General features: G+C 43.3%; 1 protein-coding gene across 4 annotated transcripts; it reads left to right on the forward strand.

The window, feature by feature from the left end:
• The first annotated feature begins 985 nt into the window (after nucleotides 1-985).
• LOC120305169 (zinc finger protein 850-like) lies at nucleotides 986-27,518 on the forward strand. 4 transcript variants are annotated; one of them, XR_005555944.1, is made up of 4 exons: nucleotides 1,044-1,253; nucleotides 14,221-14,886; nucleotides 22,096-22,761; nucleotides 26,672-27,518. XR_005555944.1 is itself a non-coding variant. In XM_039336604.1 (2 exons), the coding sequence occupies exons 1-2, from the start codon at nucleotides 15,033-15,035 to the stop codon at nucleotides 24,051-24,053; spliced, it is 2,574 nt and encodes an 857-aa protein (XP_039192538.1). In that variant the 5' UTR covers nucleotides 14,908-15,032; the 3' UTR covers nucleotides 24,054-24,240. The 4 variants fall into 4 exon arrangements, 1 of the variants encoding a protein (XP_039192538.1); XR_005555943.1 differs by lacking the exon at nucleotides 1,044-1,253 and adding an exon at nucleotides 13,426-13,505; XR_005555945.1 differs by lacking the exons at nucleotides 14,221-14,886; nucleotides 22,096-22,761; nucleotides 26,672-27,518 and adding an exon at nucleotides 8,147-8,535 and having other exon boundaries at nucleotides 986-1,253.

Genomic DNA, 27,518 nt, shown 5'->3' on the forward strand with positions numbered 1-27,518 from the left:
TCATTTAGGGGCTTCACACACAAACAAGTCGTTCATGAACTTTTCAGGGTCAGCTGACCCCGGCTAATCTTGTGAAGCTAAATAGGGACAAGCTTCATTCTTCAAGTATCCCTCAGTAGGTTTTGAGAGGTTGCACCCCCCAAAAATCAATAAATGGCTAGAACAATCTTCACTAATCCCCAAGAGAGATGTATTTTTTTCTCTGCCTGTTTGCACATAATTTTGCCCCTCAAGGATGCTTTCCCTTGGCTTAGTGCCCGCTTTTGGCAAAATAGCCGCTGTTTCAGTGGCAATGGCCATATGAATAATCCCTGGGAGACTCAAAAGAACCGGTTAGGGATCGATCATTGGTAGTTGATTTGAAGGCACATAATGAATCAAAATATTTCGCAAGTGTGTGTGTGTGTGTGTGTGTGTGTGTGTGTGTGTGTGTGTGTGTGTAGTGGGGTAGATTTGTAGCTTACATGCTAACAGTCTTGTTTTCCCATCAGAAATGTTCAATAAATTCCATAAATCCCACTTCTACAATTGATGTCAAAATGAATTATAGTAAATTCTGCAGGCTTTGAATATTTCTTATGCAAGTGGTCCTCACTGAACAATTGCCTGCTTAATGACTGTTTGAAATTAGAATGGCATTGGAAAAAAAATAACTTCGTGGCCTGTCTTTAAACTTTACAACTATTGCAAATGTCCTTGCGATCATGCAATTGAGGTTCACAGGCGCTTCAGAATTGGCAGGCATTTACCACAATTGCAGTGTCCCGCAGAGATGCGATTGCCAGTTGCGCACTTCACGGCGAGTTTGCAACAGAGTCGATGAAAAAGCCAGCGGTAAAATTGCAAACTGCAGTCGTGGTAATATACTGCTCAAAAAAAATAAGGGGAACCCAAAAATAAGACATCCTATAAGTTTGTGTTCCCTTTATTTTTTTTGAGCAGTATATTTCATTTAGCAACTGCAAGGAATTCGCTTAGCAACTGCAACAGGTTATGAAGTCGTTAAGATCGGACAGGCGTGTTTTTTTCAGCCTCATGTCGCTGGATGGCGCTCTAAAGATCAGCAATACCGGCGCCTAGAAAGCCGCCGATATAAGCGGCGGCTTCTTAGGAAGAGCATTAAAGTATTGGATTGCTAGAGAGGATTTGGAGAAGGGCAGGGGAATTTCCTCTTCCGGTTCCCTCCCCTAAGAGGATGGTGTCGTAGAGGGCTGTTCTCGTGCTGTTCCCGGGGTCCAAGCAGCCGCTGGAAGGTGAGTTGTGGGCAGGTCGGAGGAGAACCCGGGAGCAAGTAGTGGGGCTGCTCGGTTTCCTCCGCGGGGTGGAAGCAGCGAAGCAACGAGGCTGAAACATTCTCAGCTTCTACATATTCATGCCCTCCCCAAATTTTGTTCCAGGGGTGCTGCATGATTTAAAAGTTGTTGTTGTTCAGTTGCTAACTCGTGTCTGACTCCTCGCGACTCCATGGACTCCATAGCATGCCCTACCCTGTCTCCCGGAGTCTGCCCAAATTCATGTTCAATGCATCGAAGGCACTGTCTAACTATCTCATCCTCTCCCGTCCGCTTTTCCTTTTGCCTTCCATCTTTCCCATCATCGGGGTCTTTTCCGAGGAGTCCTCTCTCCTCGTTAGGTGGCCAAAGTATTTGAGCTTCAGCTTCAATATCTGTCCTTCCAAAGGACAGTCAGGGTTGATTTCCTTTAGGATCGACTGATCCGATCTCCTTGCAGTTCTAGGGAGACTCAAGAATCTTCTCCAGCACCACGATGTGAAAGCATCAATTCTTCAACACTCAGCCTTCCTTATGGCATTTTAAAATTGCTACCTTCAACTTTCTGCTGGTTGGGAGATTTAAATTTCTGCTTTACCTTGTGTTTTTTTTTTTTTTAAATCAGTGTGTTATTTTCATGGGCAAAACTGGTGCTTTAAATCTTGCAGAGGCTTTGGATACCATTTCTTCTGTTAAAGGCCCACCCCAATTAGACCCACAGTTGGGACATATGTCAGGTTGAAACGCACATAGATTTTTGACCTGCATTCATTTATAGGTGTATCCAATTGAAACCATGCATTCATTTATAGGTGTATCCACATTTCTCTTTATTTTCTGAGGTTTTCGCGGGTGTTTGTACGTAGGTCTTTGGTTATTCGGTTTTCTCCCACGTAAAATTGGAAGTGTCTTGGCGACGTTTCCACGAAGTCTCATTCGTCATCTTCAGGCTGGTGCTTTCGGCTTCGTGCTTCTAGGAACAAAGGAGCATTTCTCTTTATGTGAATATATTTGTATTTGTGTAACCTTTGCTCAGCATTTCCAGTTTGATTTCATAATAACAATTTTTAATGTAAGAATTTGTGATTTACTGAAGTTCAAAAGAGAATTTCATGATTGAGTGGATATTTAAACTTGGATCTTGCTAGTCTTCTATGTTTAAAATGAATCACAGTGTTAGAGATTAGATTGGCTTTTGATTGTAATATATCATTTTTTTTCTTCTTTTCACATGTGCAGCCATTTTATATGCAGCCATTAAACTGTTTTTATGTGAATCTTGCAGACAATGAAGACGCCAAGAATGGCATTCTGAACAATTGAGAATCACAAGCAGTGTTAAAAAAACAAAGCTAATCTATCCAGCAATCAAAATGTATTCCGTTTCTTCAAGAAACCACAGAACCTTTCTCCTTCTTTTTGTCTGTCAGCAGGTGACAGACAAAAGAGAGAATAACAGGAAAAGAGTTTTGTGCTGGAAATAATTGAGGATGTGAAGCTCAAGCCATTCTACAAAAGATCAAAGTGGATCGTTTCTAAATACAGAAAAAGAAGGAAATATCTAGAAATTAGTGGGGAGCAAGGAGTCACTTGTGTAGCCACGTAGGCCACGTAATCATGCAAGCCCTGCGCTGTGAAGAAAGAAAGAGTAGCTTGATTCAAAACAGCATCCAAGAAGGGATCCAAAATATTTTTGACCTCCAGAATCCAGGAATATCATTGGTGGAAAAGCACCACAGGTGTGCATGTTGTGGGGAAAAGACAGATTGCAGATCAGAGTTGATTATGCATGAGAGGAACCATACTGAAGAAAAGTTCTCCCAGTGCCCTCAATGTGGCAAAAACATTACAAAGCATACTACTCTAGTGATACACAAGAGAAGTCAAATGGCGGAGAAGCTGTACGAGGGTCTGGATTGTGAGAAAAGTTATAGTAGTAATTCAAGCCTGTTGATACACCAGAGGACTCAGACAAGAGAGAAACTGTATTTTTGCCCAGACTGTGGGAAAAGTTTCACTCGAAATTCCCACTTGGTGATACACCAGAGGACTCACACAGGAGAAAAACCGTATGAGTGTCCAGATTGTGGGAAAAGTTTCAGTCAGTATTGCCACCTGGTGATACACCAGAGGACTCACACGGGAGAGAAACCATATAAGTGTCTTGATTGTGGGAAAAGTTTCATTCAGAATTCTGACCTGGTGATACATAAGAGGATTCACACTGGGGAAAAACCATACATGTGTCTGGATTGTGGGAAAAGTTTCAGTCGGAATTCCTACCTGGTGGTACACCATAGGACTCACACAGGGGAGAAACCGTATGAGTGTCTGGAATGTGGAAAGGCTTTTGGTCGAAATTCCGAGCTGATGATACACAAGAGGACTCACACTGGGGAGAAACCATATGAATGTCCGGATTGTGGAAAAAGCTTCAGTCAGAATTCCCACCTGGTGGTGCACCATAGAACTCACACAGGAGAGAAACCATATGAGTGTCCGGATTGTGGGAAAGGTTTCAGTACTAGGTGTAAACTTATAAATCATGTAGGTTTACACACAGGGGAGAAACCTTTTAAATGTCTAGAGTGTGGACGGTGTTTCACGCATCATTCTTGTCTTACTGCACACAAAAAAATTCATATGAGACAGAAGGTGACTGGTGTAGAAAAGACTTGAATTTCATTTCTGATCTATTGGAAATACAGCTGAGAAATTAACTGTTTAATTTCTGGCCTGATTCCGCTTTAGTCAAAGATGTCTCAGTATTAGATATGAGTGAGGAGGGAAAAAAATTGGAAAATGTTAGTTTGATAAAGACTAGCTACCTCTATGTGGTTATCAGAAGATGTTACTGGATAGTTACTTTTCAAGAAATAGTACAATTGCTGCAATGAAGTTTTGAGTGTTTTTTTTTTCAGTATTGATCATAGAAATGCTACATGCAGCATTTCAGCTTTCTACTTCAATGTCTTTCAAATTGCAAGCCCCAGAATTCCTCAACCAGAATATTTCTTAAATAAAATAGTTTAAAGTATAGTCAACATTTCTGATTGGCCTCTGAAATCTGCTACAGGTGCTAAAAATACATTACAAAAAAATCATAGCATTCATATTTCCTTAGAGATTGTGAAACCTCAAATATGACAACAGGAATAAAAGAGGTAAAGTACGTTCAAAGAAATTAAGTGCAGGGAGAATCCCTGTTCAAATTATGGCTAGGATGAAGTGCAGAATATGGAAGATCTGAGGGAACTATCCAGCAATGACAAAAGCTCTGTAAAGTTTGCCATTTGATGGCTATTAAACATGATGGATAAGAACTGTAAGTATATTGAGTTGTGGAGAAAAGGGGTTGTGGTTTTGAGCATAGAATATTCAAGGTTTATTAGCAACTCTTGGCTGTAATATTGTTTACTTGGAGGGACTTTCTTGTTAGCCTTTGGTGTGTGATTCAGTGCCAGTTTGCTGACATTTTTGCTGCTTGCCCCTGGCTGATCGAGATCTTGAGAAAAAAAATTGTAGAGTGTTAAGTATTTAATATCTAAAGCAAATTCTGCAAAATCCATGAATAAATTTTGACAAGGAAAAAATGGGTAGTGTCAGGATTGCTGCAAACAGTGGGACAAGGTTAATTCAAAGCTCTCTCATGTGTTGACAAGGGAGATTTTTCAATTTCTTTCACTGCACTGTACGTGCTCCATATTCAACCTTAACCTAACTTTTGTCAATGCTTTCTCCCACTGTTAATGAAAGATCAATTATTGTTGTGGAAAATATGGCTTAAACCTCTTGGTCGCTTATAATAGCAATAGCAATAGCACAGACTTATATACCGCTTCATGGTGTTTTATAGCCCTCTCTAGTGGTTTACAGAGTCAGCATATTGCCCCCAACTATCTGGCTCCTCATTTTACCGACCTCAGAAGGAGGGAAGGCTGAGTCACCCTTGAACTAGTCAGGATCGAACTGGCAGTGGGCAAAGTCAGCCTGCAATACTACACCGTAACCACTGCACAACCAGTGTATAATATACAGAAAGCAACAAAGGCAACAATGGAGAAAAGAAAAGCAGCCTTGTTTCCTTAAACAATAATCATGATGCTATCTTCATCCCCCTCAAAACAGGTCATGGATAAGGGCAGCAACCTTGGGAGGAAGTATTGAGTTGAAGTGTTTGAAGCTGGTGGAACTCAATGAGACATTACAGAAGAAAGCCAAGGTCCCCATTTCGGGAGGAAGGAGACCGTGGTTTGATTGAAAATGCCATTCAGCAGGGAATTGAGCAGATCTTTGATCTTTTTTGAAAATCTAAGACAGTGGTTCTCAACCTTTTTAATGCCGCGACCCCCAACCGGTCGTAAGTTGAGGACTACCCAACCGGTTGTAAGTCGAGGACTTTCCCTGCCCGGGAGCACCACGCATGCGTGGTGCCGCCCCCTGCGCCAGCCGAGGCGTAGCTGGCAAGCGGCAGAAATGGTGCAGGCCAACCATCGGCTGGGCCACCAGCTGGCCCAGCCCAAGGGAGGTAAGGCACCCGCCAGGCCCCACGCGCGCCAGCAACCCTCCCTGCGCCTGCCGGCCTCCCACCTTCCACCCCTGGCCCTCTTACATTTTTAGTAGTTGCTCAGCAGGGAGGGGTGGAAACTTCCAGACAGCTCGCCTTCACTGCAGACAACTTGCAGCACCGTTTGCAGAATGGGACCTTTGGCGGGCTCAGCAGGGCAGAGACAGCCTGGACAATTCCTATTGGCTTTTGAAACTCAATAGAATTAGACTCTATTCAAGAGAGTCTATTCTATTGGCTTTCAAAAGCCAATAGAATAAAAGGGAGTAGCACAGCTAAGAAAAAGGGGGGGAAATGGTGGACTGTGTTGTTTGGCAACCCCTGTGAAATGGTCGTTCGACCCCAAATGGGGTCCCGACCCACAGGTTAAGAACCACTGATCTAAGAAGATCCGTGGTGCAGAAGCCCCCAAAATGTTCATATTATGAGGATAGCCAAGCTGCAGATTGCCAGCTGTTTATTCATGAGAGGATCCACACTGGAGAAGAAAAAAACACGTAGATGCTCTTGAGTGTGACAAAAGGTTTGGTCAAAAACAGCTCCCTGGTGGTTGACTGAAGGAGCCATCTTTGATATACAGATAAAAGAATTTCAGGTCAAGTGACAGGCCTGGGAGCTTTAATAACTGCAGAGCCTTTTGGGGAAGAGAGACTGGTGTGCAGAAGAGCCAGGTTGGTTAGGCTCCAAATAGCATTGAGTTTTTGGAAGAAAATATTGCATGGAGTATTTCTGTCTCTCCAGCCAGTTCTGCTTCTGGTTATTCCAATCCATTCTGCCCTTTGCAACCCTCACTTTTCTTCCAACAATCTGAATTCCAGGACTGTCCTCGGGCATTGAGTTGCTCTGAGTCTCTCTCCCTTCTTCACTTTTTTAAGTTTTCACTTTCCATAAATGTTACTTTTACATGTATTTAAATCGTGGGGCACTTCAGAGCCTACTAACTCCACTCATGCAAACGGATGGTGCTATTTTGACTTTTTTTTTAAAAGGGAGAGCAGAGGCCCCCAACGTGGAGGGGAACCATTGGGAGCACAAATTTGTGTTTGGATCAATCCTTTTGAATTCAAAACTGCTCAATAAAAGTTTAACGCCAGGGATTTTTTATTTCCTGCACCTTATCAAGCTACTTGGTTAAAGGAACCCCCTTGACACAGGATCCAGGGAAAAGAAAAGATGAACATTCAAGTGAAAATGTTAAATATGATACGTAGAAATCCTACTGTGCTGTATTGTTCTTCCTATTTTACAATGTGCTTTTTGTGGGATTAGAGGGCACGCTGCCCAAAGTTCTCTCTAGCCAAAGCAGTCACAAGTTGAGATAGATAGATAGATAGATAGATAGATAGATAGATAGATAGATAGATAGATAGATAGATAGATAGATAGATAGATAGATAGATGATGGATGGATTAGATCAGTGGTTCTCAACCTGTGGGTCGGGACCCCATTTGGGGTCGAACGACCATTTCACAGGGGTCGCCAAACAAGGCAGTCCGCCATTTTTTCCCCCCTTTTCCTTAGCTGTGCTACTCCCTTTTATTCTATTGGCTTTTGAAAGCCAATAGAATAGACTCTCTTGAATAGAGTCTAATTCTATTGGCTTTCAAAAGCCAATAGGAATTGTCCAGGCTGTCTCTGCCCTGCTGAGCCCGCCAAAAGTCCCATTCTGCAAACGGTGCTGCACCAGTTGAGTAGTCCTCGACTTACGACCGGTTGAGTAGTCCTCGACTTATGACCGGTTGGGGGTCGCGGCATTAAAACGGTTGAGAACCACTGGATTAGATAGATGGCTAGATTAGATAGATGGCTAGATAGATGATTAGATGGATAGATAGATGGATAGATGATTAGAGATAGATGATTAGATAATGATTAGATGGCTGGATAGGGATAGATGGCTAGGTAGATGATTAGATGGATAGATGATTAGATAGAGGGATAGATGATTAGATAGATGGATAGATATTAGATAATGATTGGATGGATGGATGGATGGATAGGGATAGATGGAAAGAGATTAGATTAGATGGATGGATGAATAGATGGATAGATAGATGGATAGATGATTAGATAGATTAGATGATGGATAGATAGATAGATAGATAGATAGATAGATAGATAGATAGATAGATAGATAGATAGATAGATAGATAGATAGATGGATAGATAGATGATTAGATAGATAGATGGTGAGAGAGAGGAGGGCTCTCCAATCTTAAAAAGGCCCCTGCATTTTGGCTGCCTCAGATGGAATTGGGCAGCTGGCAGAGAAAAAAAACTGCTCTGTTGATCCCCTCTTATTCCCAGGGATTCCATCTGGACCACTGAGTTCTGAAATGAGATCAACCTTGAGGATCTGGTTACTACTTGCTACCTGTGCATAGAAAAAAACCTCCCTGTTCCTCTGCACAGAGATGAGCAACGTGGAAGGCAAATGTTGGTCTGGATTTCACTTGAGGAACGGAGTTCAAGCCAGGCGCATTTCCAAGAAGAGATAATTCCCAGATAAGAATGTAGGACTGTACGTTGACAATTGCTCAGTACAGAGAAGGGCAGAAGGCACAGTTGTATGGTTTTTCTTTTTGCAATTCCTTTCCTGTTTATATTTCCTATATTTGATTTGTGCTTTTGTATATTTAACTACATTTAACAATTTCCAATAAAAAAGAATGTGTGTCAGACAACGCCTGGCAATATTTCTAGACCTGTGTGTGTAAATGCATAATACTACCCTTCCTGCAACCCTTTGAAATGTTTACCAGTTTATAATAATAATAAAGTTGGAAGGGACTTTGAAGGTCATCTAGCCCAACCCCCTGCTCAGGCAGGAAATCCTAAACCAGTGATGGCGAACCTTTTAGAGATCAAGTGCCCAAACTGCAACCCCAAACCCATTTATGTATTGTTGGGTGCCAGGTGGGCGTGGCTCTTTGGGTGGGTGTGGCCCATTGGGTGAGCATGGCCCATTGGGTGGGCGTGGTTGCGGTGGTAACGGCAGACTGGGTGGGACTAAAAAGTTCAATCAACCAATTCCAACTTTGCGAGATCTTTTTTTTCCTGTGAGAAGTTGAAATTGATGGAACCTTTTTTTTTTTTTGCACACGGTGGCGGAGACCTAAAACGAAAAGGTTTTACAAAACCCAGCTGAAGGCCTAGGATTGGGGCAATGGCGCACGTGCCCACAGGGAGGGCTCTGCATGCCACAGGTTCACCACCACAGCCCTAAACCATTCTTTTACTGTCTATAGAAGTCACTTCCTCTTTTTCAGCTCCATCCCCTCCTCCCCCATTTTCTAGGCTTTTTATGTGTCTCTTGCTTTGACTTTATGGAGATTTCTGTATAAGCGAACTTACAGAAGCACATGGCGGCGTTTGGCATTTAGCAGACTTAAAATCGCCTCCTGCAGGAACAAACTGGGCTTGCCAGGAACACCAGCTTCAAGACACTGGATGCAGTCCTGGCCAGCACAAGTGAAGCTGGTTCCCTTGCGCAGTGTTTCTTAACCTTGACCATTTTAAGTCATGTGGACTTCAACTCCCAGAATTCCACAGCCAGCATTGCTGGCTGTGGAATTCTGGGAGTTGAAGTCTACATGCCTTAAAATGGTCAAGGTTGAGAAACACTGCTTGGAGCCTCTGTCCTGCTGGTGCTTCCCTGTCTTACATCCTTGGAAGCCACAGGAAATCAGTCATAAAGTTTTAGGATGTGAAGAGGTTTCGATCTCCACTGCTAGCTGCTCCTAAAAAGCCCAGGAATCTACATCAGTTTTCTGCAAACGAGTTTCCTCCCACGTCTTTTCCTCAAGAAGCATGGGAATAATAAGACTGAAATCTATCTCGTTTGGGGAGTGGGAGGGCTCCCCAGAGCAATTCTACCTTCTAGTGCAGCGGTTCTCAATCTGTGGGTCGGGACCCCATTTGGGGTCGAACAACCATTTCACAGGGGTCGCCAAACAACGTAGTCCGCCATTTTTTCCCCTTTTCCTTAGCTGTGCTACTCCTTTTTATTCTATTGGCTTTTGAAAGCCAATAGAATAGACTGTCTTGAATAGAGTCTAATTCTATTGGCTTTCAAAAGCCAATAGGAATTGTCCAGGCTGACTCTGCCCTGCTGAGCCCGCCAAAAGTCCCATTCTGCAAACGGTGCTGCAAGTTGTCTGCAGTGAAGGCGAGCTGTCTGGAAGTTTCCACCCCTCCCTGCTGAGCAACTACTAAAAATGTAAGTAAAAGAGGGCTAGGGGTGGGAGGAGGGAGGCCGGTGGGCACAGGGAGGGTTGCTGGCGCGCGTGGGACCCGGCAGGTGCCTTATCTCCCTTGGGCTGGGCCAGCTGGTGGCCCAGCCGGTGGTCACTCTGCACCGTCTCAGCCCTTTGCCAGCTACGCCTCAGCCTGCGCAGGGGGCGGCACCACGCATGCGCGGCGCTCCCGGGCAGGGAAAGTCCTCGACTTACGACTGGTTGGGTAGTCCTCAATTTACAACCGGTTGGGTAGTCCTCGACGTACGACCAGTTGGGGGTCACAGCATTAAAAAGGTTGAGAACCACTGTTCTAGTGAAATATAGACACCTATAATACATATACAGTGAGGGAAAAAATTATTTCACACACACACACACACACACACACACACACACGGTTGATTTTGTACGTTTCCCCACTGACAAATGATCAGTCCATAATTTTATATAATTTATAACTTTTTTGAAATGCGTTTTTCTGGAATTTTTTTTTGTTGTTGTTATTCTGTCTCTTCTCACTGTTAAAATAAACCTGCCATTACAATTATAGACTGATCATTTCTTTTGTCAGTGGGCAAACATACAAAATCAGCAGGGGATCAAATAATTATTCCCCTCACTGTAGGAAGATCATATACACCTCATATTTACATGTGATTCAGGGGCAATGCCAGGTTTGTCCCACTTTATTACTCTATTAAGAGGAAGCTAACAAGCTCATAATCACTTAAGGATGGAACACACAAACAAGAACATAGAATAATAGAGTTGGAAGGGACTTGAATGTCTTGAAATCTAACTCCTGCCCATGGCTGGAGATTCTATACCAGTGATGGCGAAACTTTTAGAGACCGAGTGCCCAAACTGCAACCCAAAACCCACTTATTTATCACTGGGTGCCAGGTAGGCGTGGCCCACTGGGTCGCATAGCTGTGGTGGTCATGGCAGACTGGGTGGGTGTGGCCAAGGTGGGCATGGTCATCTCAATGTTGCTTGGGAGGGATGCCTGTGGGGACCGGGCAGGGTTGGGGGAGATCCAGGGGGTCTCTGGCAAGTGGGGCGGTGGGCAGGAGGTTTGTCCTGCAAGCTGAGGCAGGGCGGGGGTGCCATTGTCGCAAGGCAAGGCAGGGGCCAGGGCGGCTGCTTCCTGACACCATCGGCTCCCGCACATAGAGGCCAGTGAGTGCATGGGGGCCGACTGTCCGTCAGTAGCCACAGCCTGCCGGGCCCTTGACCGGCACACTTTGGGGGTCCGCAGCCCACCTCCAGCAGTTCAGAGAAGCCGCTTCTGAACTGGACGGCCGGCCGACAGCTGAGGAGGTGATGCAGTGGGTCGTGCCCAGGAAAAGGAGAGCATGTGAGGCCAGGAGGGATGAGAGGGGGGAGGGAAACCAGCCATGCTGGGATGCATCCGGCCACGTGGGACCTCGGTGAGTTAGCAGGCAATTGGTTGAAGAGGGATGGTTGCCATCATTGGGGCATGACAGGCGTGCCCACAGAGGGCTCTGAGTGCCGCCTCTGGCATGCATGCCACAGGTTCGCCACCACTGTTCTATACCATTTCAGTCAAATGGTTGTCCAATCTCTTCTTTAAAACTTCCAGTGATGGAGCACCCATAGCTTCTAGAGGCAAGCCGTTCCACTGATTGACAGTTCTCACTCTCAGGAAATTTCTCTGTAGTTCTAGTTTGGATCTTTCTTTAATGATCTTCCACTCACTACTTCTTGTCTTGCCCTCTAGTGCTTAAGAGAATAGGCTGCCCCCCCCCCCGTCTTTGCAATAGCCACTCAAGTACTGAAAGACTGCTATCATATCACCCCTCAGTCCTTATCTTCATTACACTGGACATGCCTAGTTCTCTCAACTGTTCATCGTATAGTTTAGCTTCCATGCCTTTATAATCTTTGTTGCTTTTCTCTGCACTCTTTCTAGAGTCACAGCATTTTTATTGTATAATATTGTATTGACCAGAACTGGATACAGTATTCTAAGTGTGGTCTCAAACTTATCCTTTCATGTCACCTTGATTCTATGCCTTTGTTGATGTAACTGCATTAACTTTTTTGGCAGCTGCAGCACACTTTGGCTCATATTTAAGTGAGGGTCTAATAGGGAATCTAGATCTCATGGTTGCTACTGTTGAGCCAGGTACTACATGTTCTATACCTGTGCCTTTGGGGTTTTTTGCCTATGTCTAGGACAGTGGTTCTCAACCTTTTTAATGCTGCAACCCCCAACCGGTTGTAAGTCGAGGACTACTCAACCGGGCGTAAGTCGAGGATTACTCAATTGGTGCAGCACCGTTTGCAGAATGGGACTTTTGGCGGGCTCAGCAGGGCAGAGACAGCCTGGACAATTCCTATTGGCTTTTGAAAGCCAATAGAATTAGACTCTATTCAAGAGAGTCTATTCTATTGGCTTTCAAAAGCCAATAGAATAAAAGGGAGTAGCACAGCTAAGGAAAAGGGGGAAAAATGGCGGACTGCGTTGTTTAGCGACTCCCGTGAAATGGTCGTTCGACCCCAAATGGGGTCCTGACCCACAGGTTGAGAACCACTGGTCTAGGACCTTAAAATTCTTCTCACCACTGAATTGTATTTTGTTGAGTAGGGCCCAGTGTTCGAGTATGTCAAGATCTTTCTGAACCTTCAGTCTAGATTCTAAAGTGTTGGCTATTCCTCCCACCTTGAAATTAATGAATTTTTAGGGCCCAACAAAGGTAGGTTTTGAGGAGTTATCCTGCACACACACACACGCACACACACACACACACACACACACACACACACACACACTTTCCCTTAGTTCTCACTTCTTGCAAATGAAGTTTCTGGCTTTGATTAATTGATTTATTAATTGATTGATTGACTCATTCATTCATTTATAAAAATGTATATGGCCACCCAATTCAGTCATGGTGACTTCGGCTGCCTAACAATAAACCTCCTGTCATACAAAAATTAATGAACTAACACCCCCCTGGTTACAGTGCAGTTGTGCAGTTGCAGTGGCGATGAGTGCTCTTAGGGAGACCAGAAAGAACAAATTAGTGATAGTCCGTCCTGGAGAGAAGCTATCAATGTAGTCGGGAATGTTGAAAACCATTTGATGGCACGTAATTAATCAAAAAATCTAGCAAACACCGTACAATAGACAGAACGAACGTGTTTTTCAGGCTTCTGCCGCTAGATGGCGTGCTATAGATCCGCAACAGCAGTGTCTAGAAAGCCGTCAACGCAGCTGAGCGCTGACATCCAACAGGATGGGGAGACTGAGGCGAAAGGCGTTGAAACAATCGGGTATTGCTAGAGAGGACGCGAGAGGGAGCATAAGGGAAGAGGAACTTCCTCTTCCGGCACCCATGGGAGGATGGTGGCACAGACAGTGGCTCTCGCGCTCTTCCCAGGGTCAAAGCAGCAACTGAAAGGTGAGTTGAGGGCTGATCGGAGGAGATTCAGGGATCAAGTAGGACTGCTTGGTTTCCTCCACAGTGTAGAAACAGAGAATCAACTAGGCTGAAACATGTCAATTGCTACTGCACGTTCCTTCCCTCTCCAAATTAAATTCCACGGGTGCCACTTGCATTAAAAATGGTGCCTTCAATTTTCTGCTGGTTGGGAGATTCTTCAGTTTAGAGTGGACTCCTTGGGCTTTTTGTGAGCATGTTGTTTTCTTGGCCAAGAAAGGATTTGTCATTGGCAAATCTGTTGCTTTAAATCTTGCAGAGGCTATGGACATCATTTCTTCTGGTTGAAGCCCCTCACATCTCCAAAATTAGACCAAAAAATTTGAGGATACCCATTTCTGGGACATGATTAGGCTGAAATACACATGGATTTTCAATATGCATACATTTGAAGGTGTGTGTATCTGTATTTCTCTCCGTGTGCATGTCTGTATATTTTATCCTCAGCATTTCCAGATATATTTGATGATAATCCTTTATAATGCTAAGAATTTGTGATTTAGTCAAATCAACGAGAGAATCTCCCAGTTGTGTGGATATTTGAATCTCGCTAGTGTTCTATGTGTCAAATGAATCATAATTAATGTTAGGGATCAGTCAGACTTGTGGTTTTTCACATGGTGGGCACCCATTTTATAAATAGCCATTAAACTAAGTCTTTATGTCAATCTTATAGACAAAGAGGATGCCAAGAAGAGCATTTTGGACAAGTGAAAATCACAAGCAACATTAAAAAAGAAAGTGAATCTAGTCAGCAATCAAAATCTTCCAGTTTCCTCCAGAAAATCTTCTCCTTCCCTATCAAGTGACAGACAAGAGAGAATAACAGGAACAGAGTTTTGAGCTGGAAAAAATTGAGTCTGTGGAACTCAAGGAAACACTCCACAAAAAAGTCAAGGAGGAATCATATCCAAATTCAGAAAAAAGATGGAAATATCTGGAAATCAGTGGGGAGAAACCTGTGACTTGGATAGCTATGTAGGGCAGGCAGTCATGCAAACCTTGCCCTGTGAAGAAATAAAGAGTAGCTTGAATCAAAGCACCAGGCAAGACGGGATCCAAAATATTTTTGACCTCCAGAATCCAAGAATACCATTGATGGAAACACCAAACAGATGTGGAAAAAGCATGGATTGTGGATCACAATTGATTATGCACAAGAGTTTCCACACTGGAGAAAAGCCAAATGAATGTTCCGAGTATGAGAAGGTCTTATGCTACAGCTCCTACCCTTTTGAGAATACAAGGACTTACACCAGAAAGAATCCATACCAAAGCTTCCAGTATGGCAGAAATTTAAGCAAGCACACTCCTCTAGTGTTACCCCAGAGGACTCCTACAGGTGAGAAACCGTATGAGTGTCCAAATTGTGGGAAAGCTTTCAGTCAGAATTCCCACCTTGTAAACCATCAGAGAACTCATACAGGGGAGAAACCGTACGAGTGTCCAGATTGTGGGAAAGGTTTCAGTCAGAATTCCAATCTCTTGATGCACCAGAGGACTCACACAGGGGAGAAACCATATGAGTGTCCAGATTGTGGAAAAAGTTTCCGTCTTAATTCCCATCTGGTGGTACACAGGAGGTCGCATACAGGGGAGAAACCATATGAGTGTCTGGATTGTGGGAAAGGTTTCACTCATAGTTCCCACCTTGTGATACACCGGAGAACACACACAGGAGAGAAACCTTATGAGTGTCCAGATTGTGGGAAAGGTTTTCGTGTAAATTCCCACCTGGTGGCACACCAGAGAATTCACACAGGAGAGAAACCGTATCAGTGTCTGCATTGTGGGAAAAGTTTCAGTCAGAATTCCCAACTAGTGGTGCACCAGAGGACACACACAGGAGAAAAACTGTATGAGTGTCCAGAGTGTGGAAAAAGTTGCACTCACAATTCCGACCTCATGGTACACCTGAGGACACACACAGGAGAGAAACCGTATGAGTGTCCATATTGTAGGAAACGTTTCAGTCACAATTCCAACTTGGTGGTACACCAAAGGATACACACAGGAGAGAAACCATATGAGTGTCCGTACTGTGGGAAAAGTTTCAGTCGGAATTCTTACCTGGTGATACACCAGAGGACTCACACTGGGGAGAAACCATATCAGTGTTTGGATTGTGGGAAAAGTTTTAGTCACAGTTCTGAACTGGTGAGACATCAGAGGATACATACAGGAGAGAAACCATATGAGTGTCCAGACTGTGGGAAAAGTTTCAGTCAGAATTCCAGCCTGGTGATACACAAGAGGACTCACACTGGGGAGAAACCTTATGAGTGTTCGGACTGTGGGAAAACTTTCAGTCAGAACTGCTACCTGATTATACATGAGAGGACTCACACAGGGGAGAAACCATATGAGTGTCTGTATTGTGGGAAAAGTTTCATTCGGAATTATGCCTTGGTGATACACCAGAGGACTCACACAGGGGAGAAACCATATGAGTGTTTGGATTGTGGGAAAAGTTTCCGTCTCAGTTCCCACCTAGTGGTGCACCAGAGGATTCACACTGGGAAGAAACCATATGTGTGTCAGGATTGTGGGGAAAGTTTCAGTCAGAATTGTCTTTTGATATACCACCAGAGGGCACACACAGGAGAAAAACCGTATGAGTGTCCAGAGTGTGGGAAAAGTTTCAGTAACAATTCTCACCTGGTGGTGCACCAGCGGATTCACACAGGAGAGAAACCATATGAGTGTCTGGATTGTGGGAAAAGTTTCAGTCGGAATTCCCACCTGGTGGTGCATCAGAGAACTCACACAGGGGAGAAACCCTATGAGTGTCCCGATTGTGGGAAAGGTTTTAGTACTAGGTCTAAACTTGTAAATCATGTAGGTTTGCACATAGGAGAGAAACCTTTCAAATGCTCAGAATGTGGACGGTGCTTTACTCAAAATTCCTCCCTTACCGCACACAAGAAAATCCACATGAAGCAAAAGGTGTTGAATACAGAGAAGGCATAAATTTCGTTTCTGAACTCTCGGAAATGCAGTTGAGAAATTAACTGTTTAATTTCTCAGCTCATTCACTTTATTACAGTGGTTCTCAACCTGTGGGTCGCGACCCCATTTGGGGTCGAACGATCATTTCACGGGGGTCGCCAAAGAACGCAGTCCGCCATTTTTTCCCCCTTTTCCTTAGCTGTGCTACTCCCTTTTATTCTATTGGCTTTTGAAAGCCAATAGAATAGACTCTCTTGAATAGAGTCTAATTCTATTGGCTTTCAAAAGCCAGTAGGAATTGTCCAGGCTGTCTCTGCCCTGCTGAGCCCGCCAAAAGTCCCAGTCTACAAACGGTGCTGCACCAGTTGAGTAGTCCTCGACTTACGCCCGGTTGAGTAGTTCTTGACTTACGACCGGTTGGGGGTCACGGCATTAAAAAGGTTGAGAACCACTGATATTGATCATCTTAGGGCATAGAAATCCAACATACAAAATATTAACCTACCTAGATGTCCTCCAGACTTTTGGACCAGAATTCCTCAGCCAGCGTACTTATTGAATAAAATATTTTGGAACATTTCTGGCAGGTCCCAGAAATCTGTGGCAACACTTAAAAATACAGTGTTAAAAAATAGGAGCACTCATATTGTCATTCCTCAAATACAACCAATAAAAGACGGTTTAGAGTTCATCTTTTTCTAACATTTTCAGAATTTTAGGTCAAGGAGAATCATATTTAGATGATGGGTAGGCTAAAGGACAGCATAGAGAATATACAAGGGAGGGCATAGTAAAATTTTACAGGTAATGGCTGTTGAACAATATTAAGAATATTGAAGAGAAACGATTGTGCTTTTGAGTGTAGGACCTTCATGTTTATTAGCAATCCTCCTATGATCTTGTGCCGTGGTGGCGCAGTGGTTGGAATGCAGTACTAGAATGTAGGCTACTTCTGCTGACTGCCGGCTGCCAACAGTAGGCAGTTCGATTGTTACTGGCTCAAGGTTGACTCAGCCTTCCATCCTTCCGAGGTCATTAAAATGGGGACCCAGATTGTTGGGGAGGGCAATATGCGGACTCTGTAAACCGCTTAGAGAGGGCTGCAAAGCACTGTGGAGCAGTATATACGTCAAAATGCTATTGCTATTACAGGTACCCTTTCATGACTGGTGGGTGATATTAATGTCAAGATGCTGCCCTTAGTGGTGGAGATCCTGAGAAAAACTCTGATAAATGTTTCATTTTGTAAACATTTATAAAAGTGCATTGTGTAAGAACCATAACGTTTGACAAGGAAAATAAAAAGGCAGTATCAGCATTGCTGTGAACACGAGGCAAGGAAATGCAAACTTCTCAAGACAGGGGATATTCTTTCAATTCTTTCACGCCAATCTTGGGGCTCTTTTTAAAATTTTCCCCCAAAAATCCCTACTAGTAAAGAGGAAAATTATTTGGAGCAGCTAAGTGGCATTTTAGTTATGCAGACGAATGACTCTTCATTGTGCTGTATTTAAAAGACTCCAAAGAATTCAAGATAGGTTTGTTACAATCTAATGAAATGTAGACACCTATAATACAGATACAGTGAGGGAAAAAATTATTTCACACAAACACACACAGACACACACACACAGTTGATTTTGTACGTTTCCCCACTGACAAATGATCAGTCCATAATTTTACATAATTTATAACTTTTTTGAAATGCGTTTTTCTGGAATTTTTTTTTGTTGTTGTTATTCTGTCTCTTCTCACTGTTAAAATAAACCTGCCATTACAATTATAGACTGATCATTTCTTTTGTCAGTGGGCAAACATACAAAATCAGCAGGGGATCAAATAATTATTCCCCTCACTGTAGGAAGAACATATACACCTCATATTTACATGTGATTCAGGGGCAATGCCAGGTTTGTCCCACTTTATTACTCTATTAAGAGGAAGCTAACAAGCTCATAATCACTTAAGGATGGAACACACAAACAAGAACATAGAATAATAGGGTTGGAAGGGACTTGAATGTCTTGAAATCTAACTCCTGCCCATGGCTGGAGATTCTATACCAGTGATGGCGAAACTTTTAGAGACCGAGTGCCCAAACTGCAACCCAAAACCCACTTATTTATCACTGGGTGCCAGGTAGGCGTGGCCCACTGGGTGAGCGTGGCTGTGGTGGTCATGGCAGACTGGGTGGGTGTGGCCAAGGTGGGCATGGCCATCTCAATGTTGCTTGGGAGGGATGCCTGTGGGGACCGGGCAGGGTTGGGGGAGATCCAGGGGGTCTCTGGCAGGTGGGGCGGTGGGCAGGAGGTTTGTCCTGCAAGCTGAGGCAGGGCGGGGGTGCCATTGTCGCAAGGCAAGGCAGGGGCCAGGGCGGCTGCTTCCTGACACCATTGGCTCCCGCACATAGAGGCCAGTGAGTGCATGGGGGCCGACTGTCCGTCAGTAGCCACAGCCTGCCGGGCCCTTGACCGGCACACTTTGGGGGTCCGCAGCCCACCTCCAGCAGTTCAGAGAAGCCGCTTCTGAACTGGACGGCCGGCCGACAGCTGAGGAGGCGATGCAGTGGGTCGTGCCCAGGAAAAGGAGAGCATGTGAGGCCAGGAGGGATGAGAGGGGGGAGAGAAACCAGCCATGCTGGGATGCATCCGGCCACGTGGGACCTCGGTGAGTTAGCGGGCGATTGGTTGAAGAGGGATGGTTGCCATCACTGGGGCACGACAGGCGTGCCCACAGAGGGCTCTGAGTGCCGCCTCTGGCATGCATGCCACAGGTTCGCCACCACTGTACTATACCATTTCAGTCAAATGGTTGTCCAATCTCTTCTTAGAAAATTCCAGTGATGGAGCACCCATAGCTTCTAGAGGCAAGCTGTTCCACTGATTGACAGTTCTCACTGTCAGGAAATTTCTCTGTAGTTCTAGTTTGGATCTTTCTTTAATGATCTTCCACTCACTACTTCTTGTCTTGCCCTCTAGTGCTTAAGAGAATAGGCTGCCCCCCCCCTCTTTGCAACAGCCACTCAAGTACTGAAAGACTGCTATCATATCACCCCTCAGTCCTTATCTTCATTACACTAGACATACCTAGTTCCCTCAACTGTTCATCATATAGTTTAGCTTCCATGCCTTTATAATCTTTGTTGCTTTTCTCTGCGCTCTTTCTAGAGTCACATTATTTTTATTGTATAATATTGTATTGACCAGAACTGGATACAGTATTCTAAATGATAAATATAAATTAATATGATAAATCTTCAGTCAGTTAAAAATACAGATGATGAGAGTCAGGAAGAGATTAAGGAAGTAAGATAACCATATAGGCAAAAATAGCTGGGTCTGAGAAAGAAAGAGGAAAGTCATAAAATAGATAAATAGTTTTTTTATAGGAAATGGCTAGCCAGGAAGTATAGGAAAGCAGGAAACCATGCCAAATAAGATAAGAAGAGAGACACAATGAATAGAAAGGCAGGAAAAGAGCTTATTGTGGAGACATAAATATTGAGTTTAAAATAACCATAAGAAAATATTTTTTCTTATTCTTATTGTATATGTGAATATGATTTAGTATGTTATCAGGAAATGTGTATAGGCGGACGGAAAGAGTGTAACCTCATACTACCTCAGCCAACGGGGAAAGAGGAGGGCTGTAGCGGCCGGTGATAGGGATGAAAAAGAAGGAGATATTTTGGGTTAAAACTTTGGAGAGAACTAAGCTTTGATAAGCTTCTCTCCCCGCTTATTGCAATAAACGAAACAAAAGGCCTTCACTGTGTCTTGGCTGGTTATTGGTCAGGCGAGCTTGCCTCTAGTCACAAAGGAAAGTAGCCAGGAGCACATAACATACGTGTGGTCTCAAACTTATCCTTTCATGTCACCTTGATTCTATGCCTTTGTTGATGTAACCTAGGACTGCATTAACTTTTTTGGCAGCTGCAGCACACTTTGGCTCATATTTAAGTGAGGGTCTAATAGGGTATCTAGATCTCACGGTTGCTACTGTTGAGCCAGGTACTACATGTTCTATACCTGTGCCTTTGGGGGTTTTTTGCCTATGTCTAGGATCTTAAAACTCTTCTCACCACTGAATTGTATTTTGTTGAGTAGGGCCCAGTGTTCGAGTATTTCAAGATCTTTCTGAACCTTCAGTCTAGATTTTAAAGTGTTGGCTATTCCTCCCACCTTGAAATTAATGAATTTTTAGGGCCCACCAAAGGTAGGTTTTGAGGAGTTATCCTGTGTGCGCGCCCACACACACACACACACACACACGTTCCCTTAGTTCTCACTTCTTGCAAATGAAGTTTCTGGCTTTGATTGATTGATTGATTAATTGATTGATTGACTCATTCATTCATTTATAAAAATGTATATGATCACCCAATTCAGTCATGGTGACTTCGGCCGCCTAACAATAAACTTCCTGTCATACAAAAATTAATGAACATCCCCCTGGTTACAGTGCAGTTGCAGTGACAATGAGTGCTCTTAGGGAGACCAGAAAGAACAAATTAGTGATAGTCCGTCCTGGAGAGAAGCTATCAATGTAATCGGGAATGCTGTAAACCACTTGATGGCACGTAATTAATCAAAAAATCTAGCAAACGCCGAACAATAGAGAGAACGAGCGTGTTTTTCAGGCGTCTGTCGCTAGATGGCGCGCTATAGATCCGCAACAGCGGTGTCTAGAAAGCCGTCAACGCAGCTGAGCGCTGACATCCAACAGGATGGGGAGACTGAGGCGAAAGGCGTTGAAACAATCGGGTATTGCTAGAGAGGACGCGAGAGGGAGCATAAGGGAAGAAGAACTTCCTCTTCCGGCACCCATGGGAGGATGGTGGCACAGACAGTGGCTCTCGCGCTCTTCCCAGGGTCAAAGCAGCAACTGAAAGGTGAGTTGAGGGCTGATCGGAGGAGACTCAGGGATCAAGTAGGACTGCTTGGTTTCCTCCACAGTGTAGAAACAGAATCAACTAGGCTGAAACATGTCAATTGCTACTGCACGTTCCTTCCCTCTCCAAATTAAATTCCACGGGTGCCACTTGCATTAAAAATAGTGCCTTCAATTTTCTGCTGGTTGGGAGATTCTTCAGTTTAGAGTGGACTCCTTGGGCTTTTTGTGAGCATGTTGTTTTCTTGGCCAAGAAAGGAGTGTCATTGGCAAATCTGTTGCTTTAAATCTTGCAGAGGCTATGGACATCATTTCTTCTGGTTGAAGCCCCTCACATCTCCAAAATTAGACCAAAAAAATTGAGGATACCCATTTCTGGGACATGATTAGGCTGAAATACACATGGATTTTCAATATGTATATATTTGTAGGTGTGTGTATCTGTATTTCTCTCTGTGTGCAAGTCTGTATATTTTATCCTCAGCATTTCCAGATATATTTGATGAAACCCTTTGTAATGCTAAGAATTTGTGATTTAGTCAAATCAACGAGAGAATCTCCCAGTTGTGTGGATATTTGAATCTCGCTAGTGTTCTATGTGTCAAATGAATCATAATTAATGTTAGGGATCAGTCAGACTTGTGGTTTTTCACATGGTGGGCACACATTTTATAAATAGCCATTAAACTAAGTCTTTATGTCACTCTTATAGACAAAGAGGATGCCAAGAAGAGCATTTTGGACAAGTGAAAATCACAATCAACATTAAAAAAGAAAGTGAATCCAGTCAGCAATCAAAATCTTCCAGTTTCCTCCAGAAAATCTTCTCCTTCCCTATCAAGTGACAGACAAGAGAGAATAACAGGAACAGAGTTTTGAGCTGGAAAAAATTGAGTCTGTGGAACTCAAGGAAACACTCCACAAAAAAGTCAAGGGGGAATCATATCCAAATTCAGAAAAAAGATGGAAATATCTGGAAATCAGTGGGGAGAAACCTGTGACTTGGATAGCTATGTAGGGCAGGCAGTCATGCAAACCTTGCCCTGTGACGAAATAAAGAGTAGCTTGAATCAAAGCACCAGGCAAGACGGGATCCAAAATATTTTTGACCTCCAGAATCCAAGAATATCATTGATGGAAACGCCAAACAGATGTGGAAAAAGCACAGATTGTGGATCACAATTGATAATGCACAAGAGTTTCCACACTGGAGAAAAGCCAAATGAATGTTCCGAGTATGACAAGGTCTTTTGCTACAGCTCCTACCCTTTTGAGGATACAAGGACTTACACCAGAGAGAATCCGTACCAAAGCTTCCAGTATGGCAGAAATTTTAGCAAGCACACTCCTCTAGTGTTACACCAGAGGACGGCTACAGGTGAGAAACCGTATGAGTGTCCAGATTGTGGGAAAGGTTTTCGTGTTAATTCCCACCTTGTATACCATCAGAGAACTCATACAGGGGAGAAACCATACGAGTGTCCAGATTGTGGGAAAGATTTCAGTCAGAATTCCCATCTGGTGGTACACAAGAGGTCGCACACAGGGGAGAAACCATATGAGTGTCTGGATTGTGGGAAAGGTTTCAGTCAGAATTCCCAACTAGTGGTGCACCAGAGGACACACACAGGAGAGAAACCGTATGAGTGTCCAGATTGTGGGAAAGGTTTTCGTGTTAATTCCCACCTGGTGGCACACCAGAGAATTCACACAGGAGAGAAACCATATCAGTGTCTGGATTGTGGGAAAAGTTTCAGTCAGAATTCCCAACTAGTGATGCACCAGAGGACACACACAGGAGAAAAATTGTACGACTGTCCAGAGTGTGGAAAAAGTTGCACTCACAATTCCGACCTCATGGTACACCTGAGGACACACACAGGAGAGAAACCGTATGAATGTCCAATTTGTAGGAAACGTTTCAGTCACAATTCCAACTTGGTGGTACACCAAAGGATACACACAGGAGAGAAACCATATGAGTGTCCGTACTGTGGGAAAAGTTTCAGTCGGAATTCTTACCTGGTGATACACCAGAGGACTCACACTGGGGAGAAACCATATCAGTGTTTGGATTGTGGGAAAAGTTTTAGTCACAGTTCTGAACTGGTGAGACATCAGAGGACTCACACAGGGGAGAAACCATATGAGTGTCCAGACTGTGGGAAAAGTTTCAGTCAGAATTCCAGTCTGGTGATACACAAGAAGACTCACACTGGGGAGAAACCTTATGAGTGTCCAGATTGTGGGAAAACTTTCAGTCAGAGTTGTTACCTGGTTATACATGAGAGGACTCACACAGGGGAGAAACCATATGAGTGTCTATATTGTGGGAAAAGTTTCATTCGGAATTATGCCTTGGTGATGCACCAGAGGACTCATACGGGTGAGAAACCATATGAGTGTCTGGATTGTGGGAAAAGTTTCATTCGGAATTATGCCTTGGTGATACACCAGAGGACTCATACGGGTGAGAAACCATATGAGTGTCCCGATTGTGGGAAAGGTTTTAGTACTAGGTCTAAACTTGTAAATCATGTAGGTTTGCACATAGGAGAGAAACCTTTCAAATGCTCAGAATGTGGACGGTGCTTTACTCAAAATTCCTCCCTTACCGCACACAAGAAAATCCACATGAAGCAAAAGGTGTTGAATACAGAGAAGGCATAAATTTCCTTTCTGAACTCCCTCGGAAATGCAGTTGAGAAATTAACTGTTTAATTTCTCAGCTCATTCACTTTATTACAGTGGTTCTCAACCTGTGGGTCGCAACCCCATTTGGGGTTGAACGACCATTTCACGGGGGTCGCCAAACAACGCAGCCTGCCATTTTTTCCCCCTTTTCCTTAGCTGTGCTACTCCCTTTTATTCTATTGGCTTTTGAAAGCCAATAGATTAGACTCTCTTGAATAGAGTCTAATTCTATTGGATTTCAAAAGCCAATAGGAATTGTCCAGGCTGTCTCTGCCCTGCTGAGCCCGCCAAAAGTCCCATTCTGCAAACGGTGCTGCACCAGTTGAGTAGTCCTTGACTTACTACCGGTTGAGTAGTCCTTGACTTACGACCGGTTGGGGGTCACGGCAATAAAAAGGTTGAGAACCACTGATATTGATCATCTTAGGGCATAGAAATCCAACATACAAAATATTAACCTACCTAGATGTCCTGCAGTTTTTTGGACCAGAATCCTCAGCCAGCGTACTTATTGAATAAAATATTTTGGAACATTTCTGGCAGGTCCCAGAAATCTGTGGCAGGACTTAAAAATACAGTGTTAAAAAATAGGAGCACTCATATTGTCATTCCTCAAATACGACCAATAAAAGACGGTTTAGAGTTCATCTTTTTCTAACATTGTCAGAATTTTAGGTCAAGGAGAATCATATTTAGATGATGGGTAGGCTAAAGGACAGAATAGAGAATATACGAGGGAGGGCATTGTAAAATTTTACAGGTAATGGCTGTTGAACAATATTAAGAATATTGAAGAGAAACGATTGTGCTTTTGAGTGTAGGACCTTCATGTTTATTAGCACTCCTCCTATGATCTTGTGCCGTGGTGGCGCAGTGGTTGGAATGCAGTACTAGAATGTAGGCTACTTCTGCTGACTGCCGGCTGCCAACAGTAGGCAGTTCGATTGTTATTGGCTCAAGGTTGACTCAGCCTTCCATCCTTCCGAGGTCATTAAAATGGGGACCCAGATTGTTGGGGAGGGCAATATGCTGACTCTGTAAACCGCTTAGAGAGGGCTGCAAAGCACTGTGGAGCAGTATATACGTCAAAATGCTATTGCTATTACAGGTACCCTTTCATGACTGGTGGGTGATATTAATGTCAAGATGCTGCCCTTAGTGGTGGAGATCCTGAGAAAAACTCTGATAAATGTTTCATTTTGTAAACATTTATAAAAGTGCATTGTGTAAGAACAATAACGTTTGACAAGGAAAATAAAAAGGCAGTATCAGCATTGCTGTGAACACGAGGCAAGGAAATGCAAACTTCTCAAGACAGGGGATATTCTTTCAATTCTTTCACGCCAATCTCGGGGCTCTTTTTAAAATTTTCCCCAAAAAATCCCTACTAGTAAAGAGGAAAATTATTTGGAGCAGCTAAGTGGCATTTTAGTTATGCAGACGAATGACTCTTCATTGTGCTGTGTTTAAAAGACTCCAAAGAATTCAAGATAGGTTTGTTACATTAACACAGTGGTTCTCAACCTGTGGGTCGGAACCCCATTTGGGGTCGAACGACCATTTCACGGAGGTTGCCAAACATCACAGTCCGCCATTTTTTTCTCCCTTTTCCTTAGCTGTGCTACTCCCTTTTATTCTATTGGCTTTTGAAAGCCAATAGAATAGACTCTCTTGAATAGAGTCTAATTCTATTGGCTTTCAAAAGCAAATAGGAATTGTCCAGGCTGTCTCTGCCCTGCTGAGCCCGCCAAAAGTCCCAGTCTGCAAACAGTGCTGCACCAGTCGAGTAGTCCTCGACTTACGACCGGTTGAGTAGTCCTCGACTTACAACCGGCTGGGGGTCGCGGCATTAAAATACAGAACCACTGTATTAACAGAATTCAGAGGTCAGATTATAATATAATGCCCCTGTGACTCTGGACACGCAGAAACAACAAAGCATGTGTCTCAAAGCTGCTTTTTCAAAAGGCAACCGGGCTGTTTTTCCCTAAGGAAAAATTCCTCATCCGAGAAGCGCAGTTGGTTCTGACCAAGTCTGATGAAGCTTAACGGATGAAAAGAGAAACATCTTCTTCGTCCTTAAGGGGGGAAAAAAATCCAGTTGCCTTTTGAAAAAGCAGCTTTGAGACAACTATGACCTGGATGGCTGAGAATCTCCACAGACAAACAAGAGCACCTGCTTTTCCAGTGGCTGTATTACAGAGGCTCATCTCACCATTACTGCATAAATACTCAGGGCACCCAAAACAATTCTGCATGTGCCAGCTGCTTTCAGATAGAAACCCTGCTATAACATATGTTAACAGATTCTGAGGATCCGCACTTAAAACTTGTCAGAGGATGGATGACCTGTGTCATAAATTAGTCTTGCTGAGCATCCAGCTTGTCATATTAGACTTTGCACAGTGATAAATTTAATATGCCATATTAAATTTATGCTTATATGTTCCTTTATGCTCTCTGTTCCAAGCCCTCCTTTTAGATTCCATTTAGACTTCTCTTTTCATATATATTCTTTTTTATCCCCTCTTTCTCTTTCTTTTTCTCTCTCTCTCTCCCCCTGTCCCTCTCCCTCCCTCCTGTTATCACATCAGATTTTATTATTCTTAGGAGCTGAAAATGCTTGATATGGTTCAAAAGCCTCTGGATCTTTGAGAGGACCATACTACAATGCAAACTCTTGGTGACTACAGTATTCTGATGCCTTTTGGGAATAAAAGGGGACATTAATAAGAGGGAATGGAAGGGAAGAACATGGAAGAATTGATGGCTGGCTGCTGAAAAAGTTCATTACAGAGAGTGTGTTTTTATTATTATTATTATTCTCTAAAAATGTTTTTTTGTCTTTTGGGACATGTCTCATATTTACAACCAAAATGCCAGATGGCAAAAGAGGGGCAATGGCGAGGGATAACAATTTATGTCATGCTTAAGACTTAAGTGTGGAACACTAATCAAGGATATCATTCATTTATTTTATCTATGTATCAGACTTAACTGCCTGTCTCCCTCACAGAGGGGTCTGAGCAGTGTACACATTCATCAGTACAATAAAATATTAAAAACCGTATAATTTAAGATTAAAAATGTAAAACACTATAAATTTATTGATATTAACAATTGATTGAACTTGAATATGCAAAATACAAAGTAGAATTATTGAAACCGACACTAATAATGGAATACCCAGATTAATCAGACCGCACAAAATCTAATATAGAACGAATGAATTCAAGCAAAATTAACCAATCCTCTTAGATATACACAATGTTATTTCATTTGTTGTAAACTTCCATACTGCAGTTACCACTTTTCTGTTAAAAGGTCAGATATGAATTCTCTCCATATTTGTACTGTTAATTGAAGATAGATCAATTTTATTAAAAACATGCCCTGCCTTCTATGATGTCCCATTCTTGTGATTAAAGAAACAAAAAGGTG

The sequence above is a fragment of the Crotalus tigris genome, unplaced genomic scaffold (genome assembly GCF_016545835.1).
Source record: "Crotalus tigris isolate CLP2741 ecotype Arizona unplaced genomic scaffold, ASM1654583v1 scf7180000017666.379230911805:20528666, whole genome shotgun sequence".
NCBI classification, from domain to species: Eukaryota; Metazoa; Chordata; class Lepidosauria; order Squamata; family Viperidae; genus Crotalus; species Crotalus tigris.

Excerpts from the sequence above, each read along its gene's own strand:
- LOC120305169 (XM_039336604.1), top strand. The coding sequence starts at position 15,033 with ATGCACCAGAGGACTCACACAGGGGAGAAACCATATGAGTGTCCAGAT. Across the intron at positions 16,351-22,797 it reads GTGTCCCGATTGTGGGAAAG|GTTTTCGTGTTAATTCCCAC; the intron begins GTTTTAGTACTA and ends ATTGTGGGAAAG.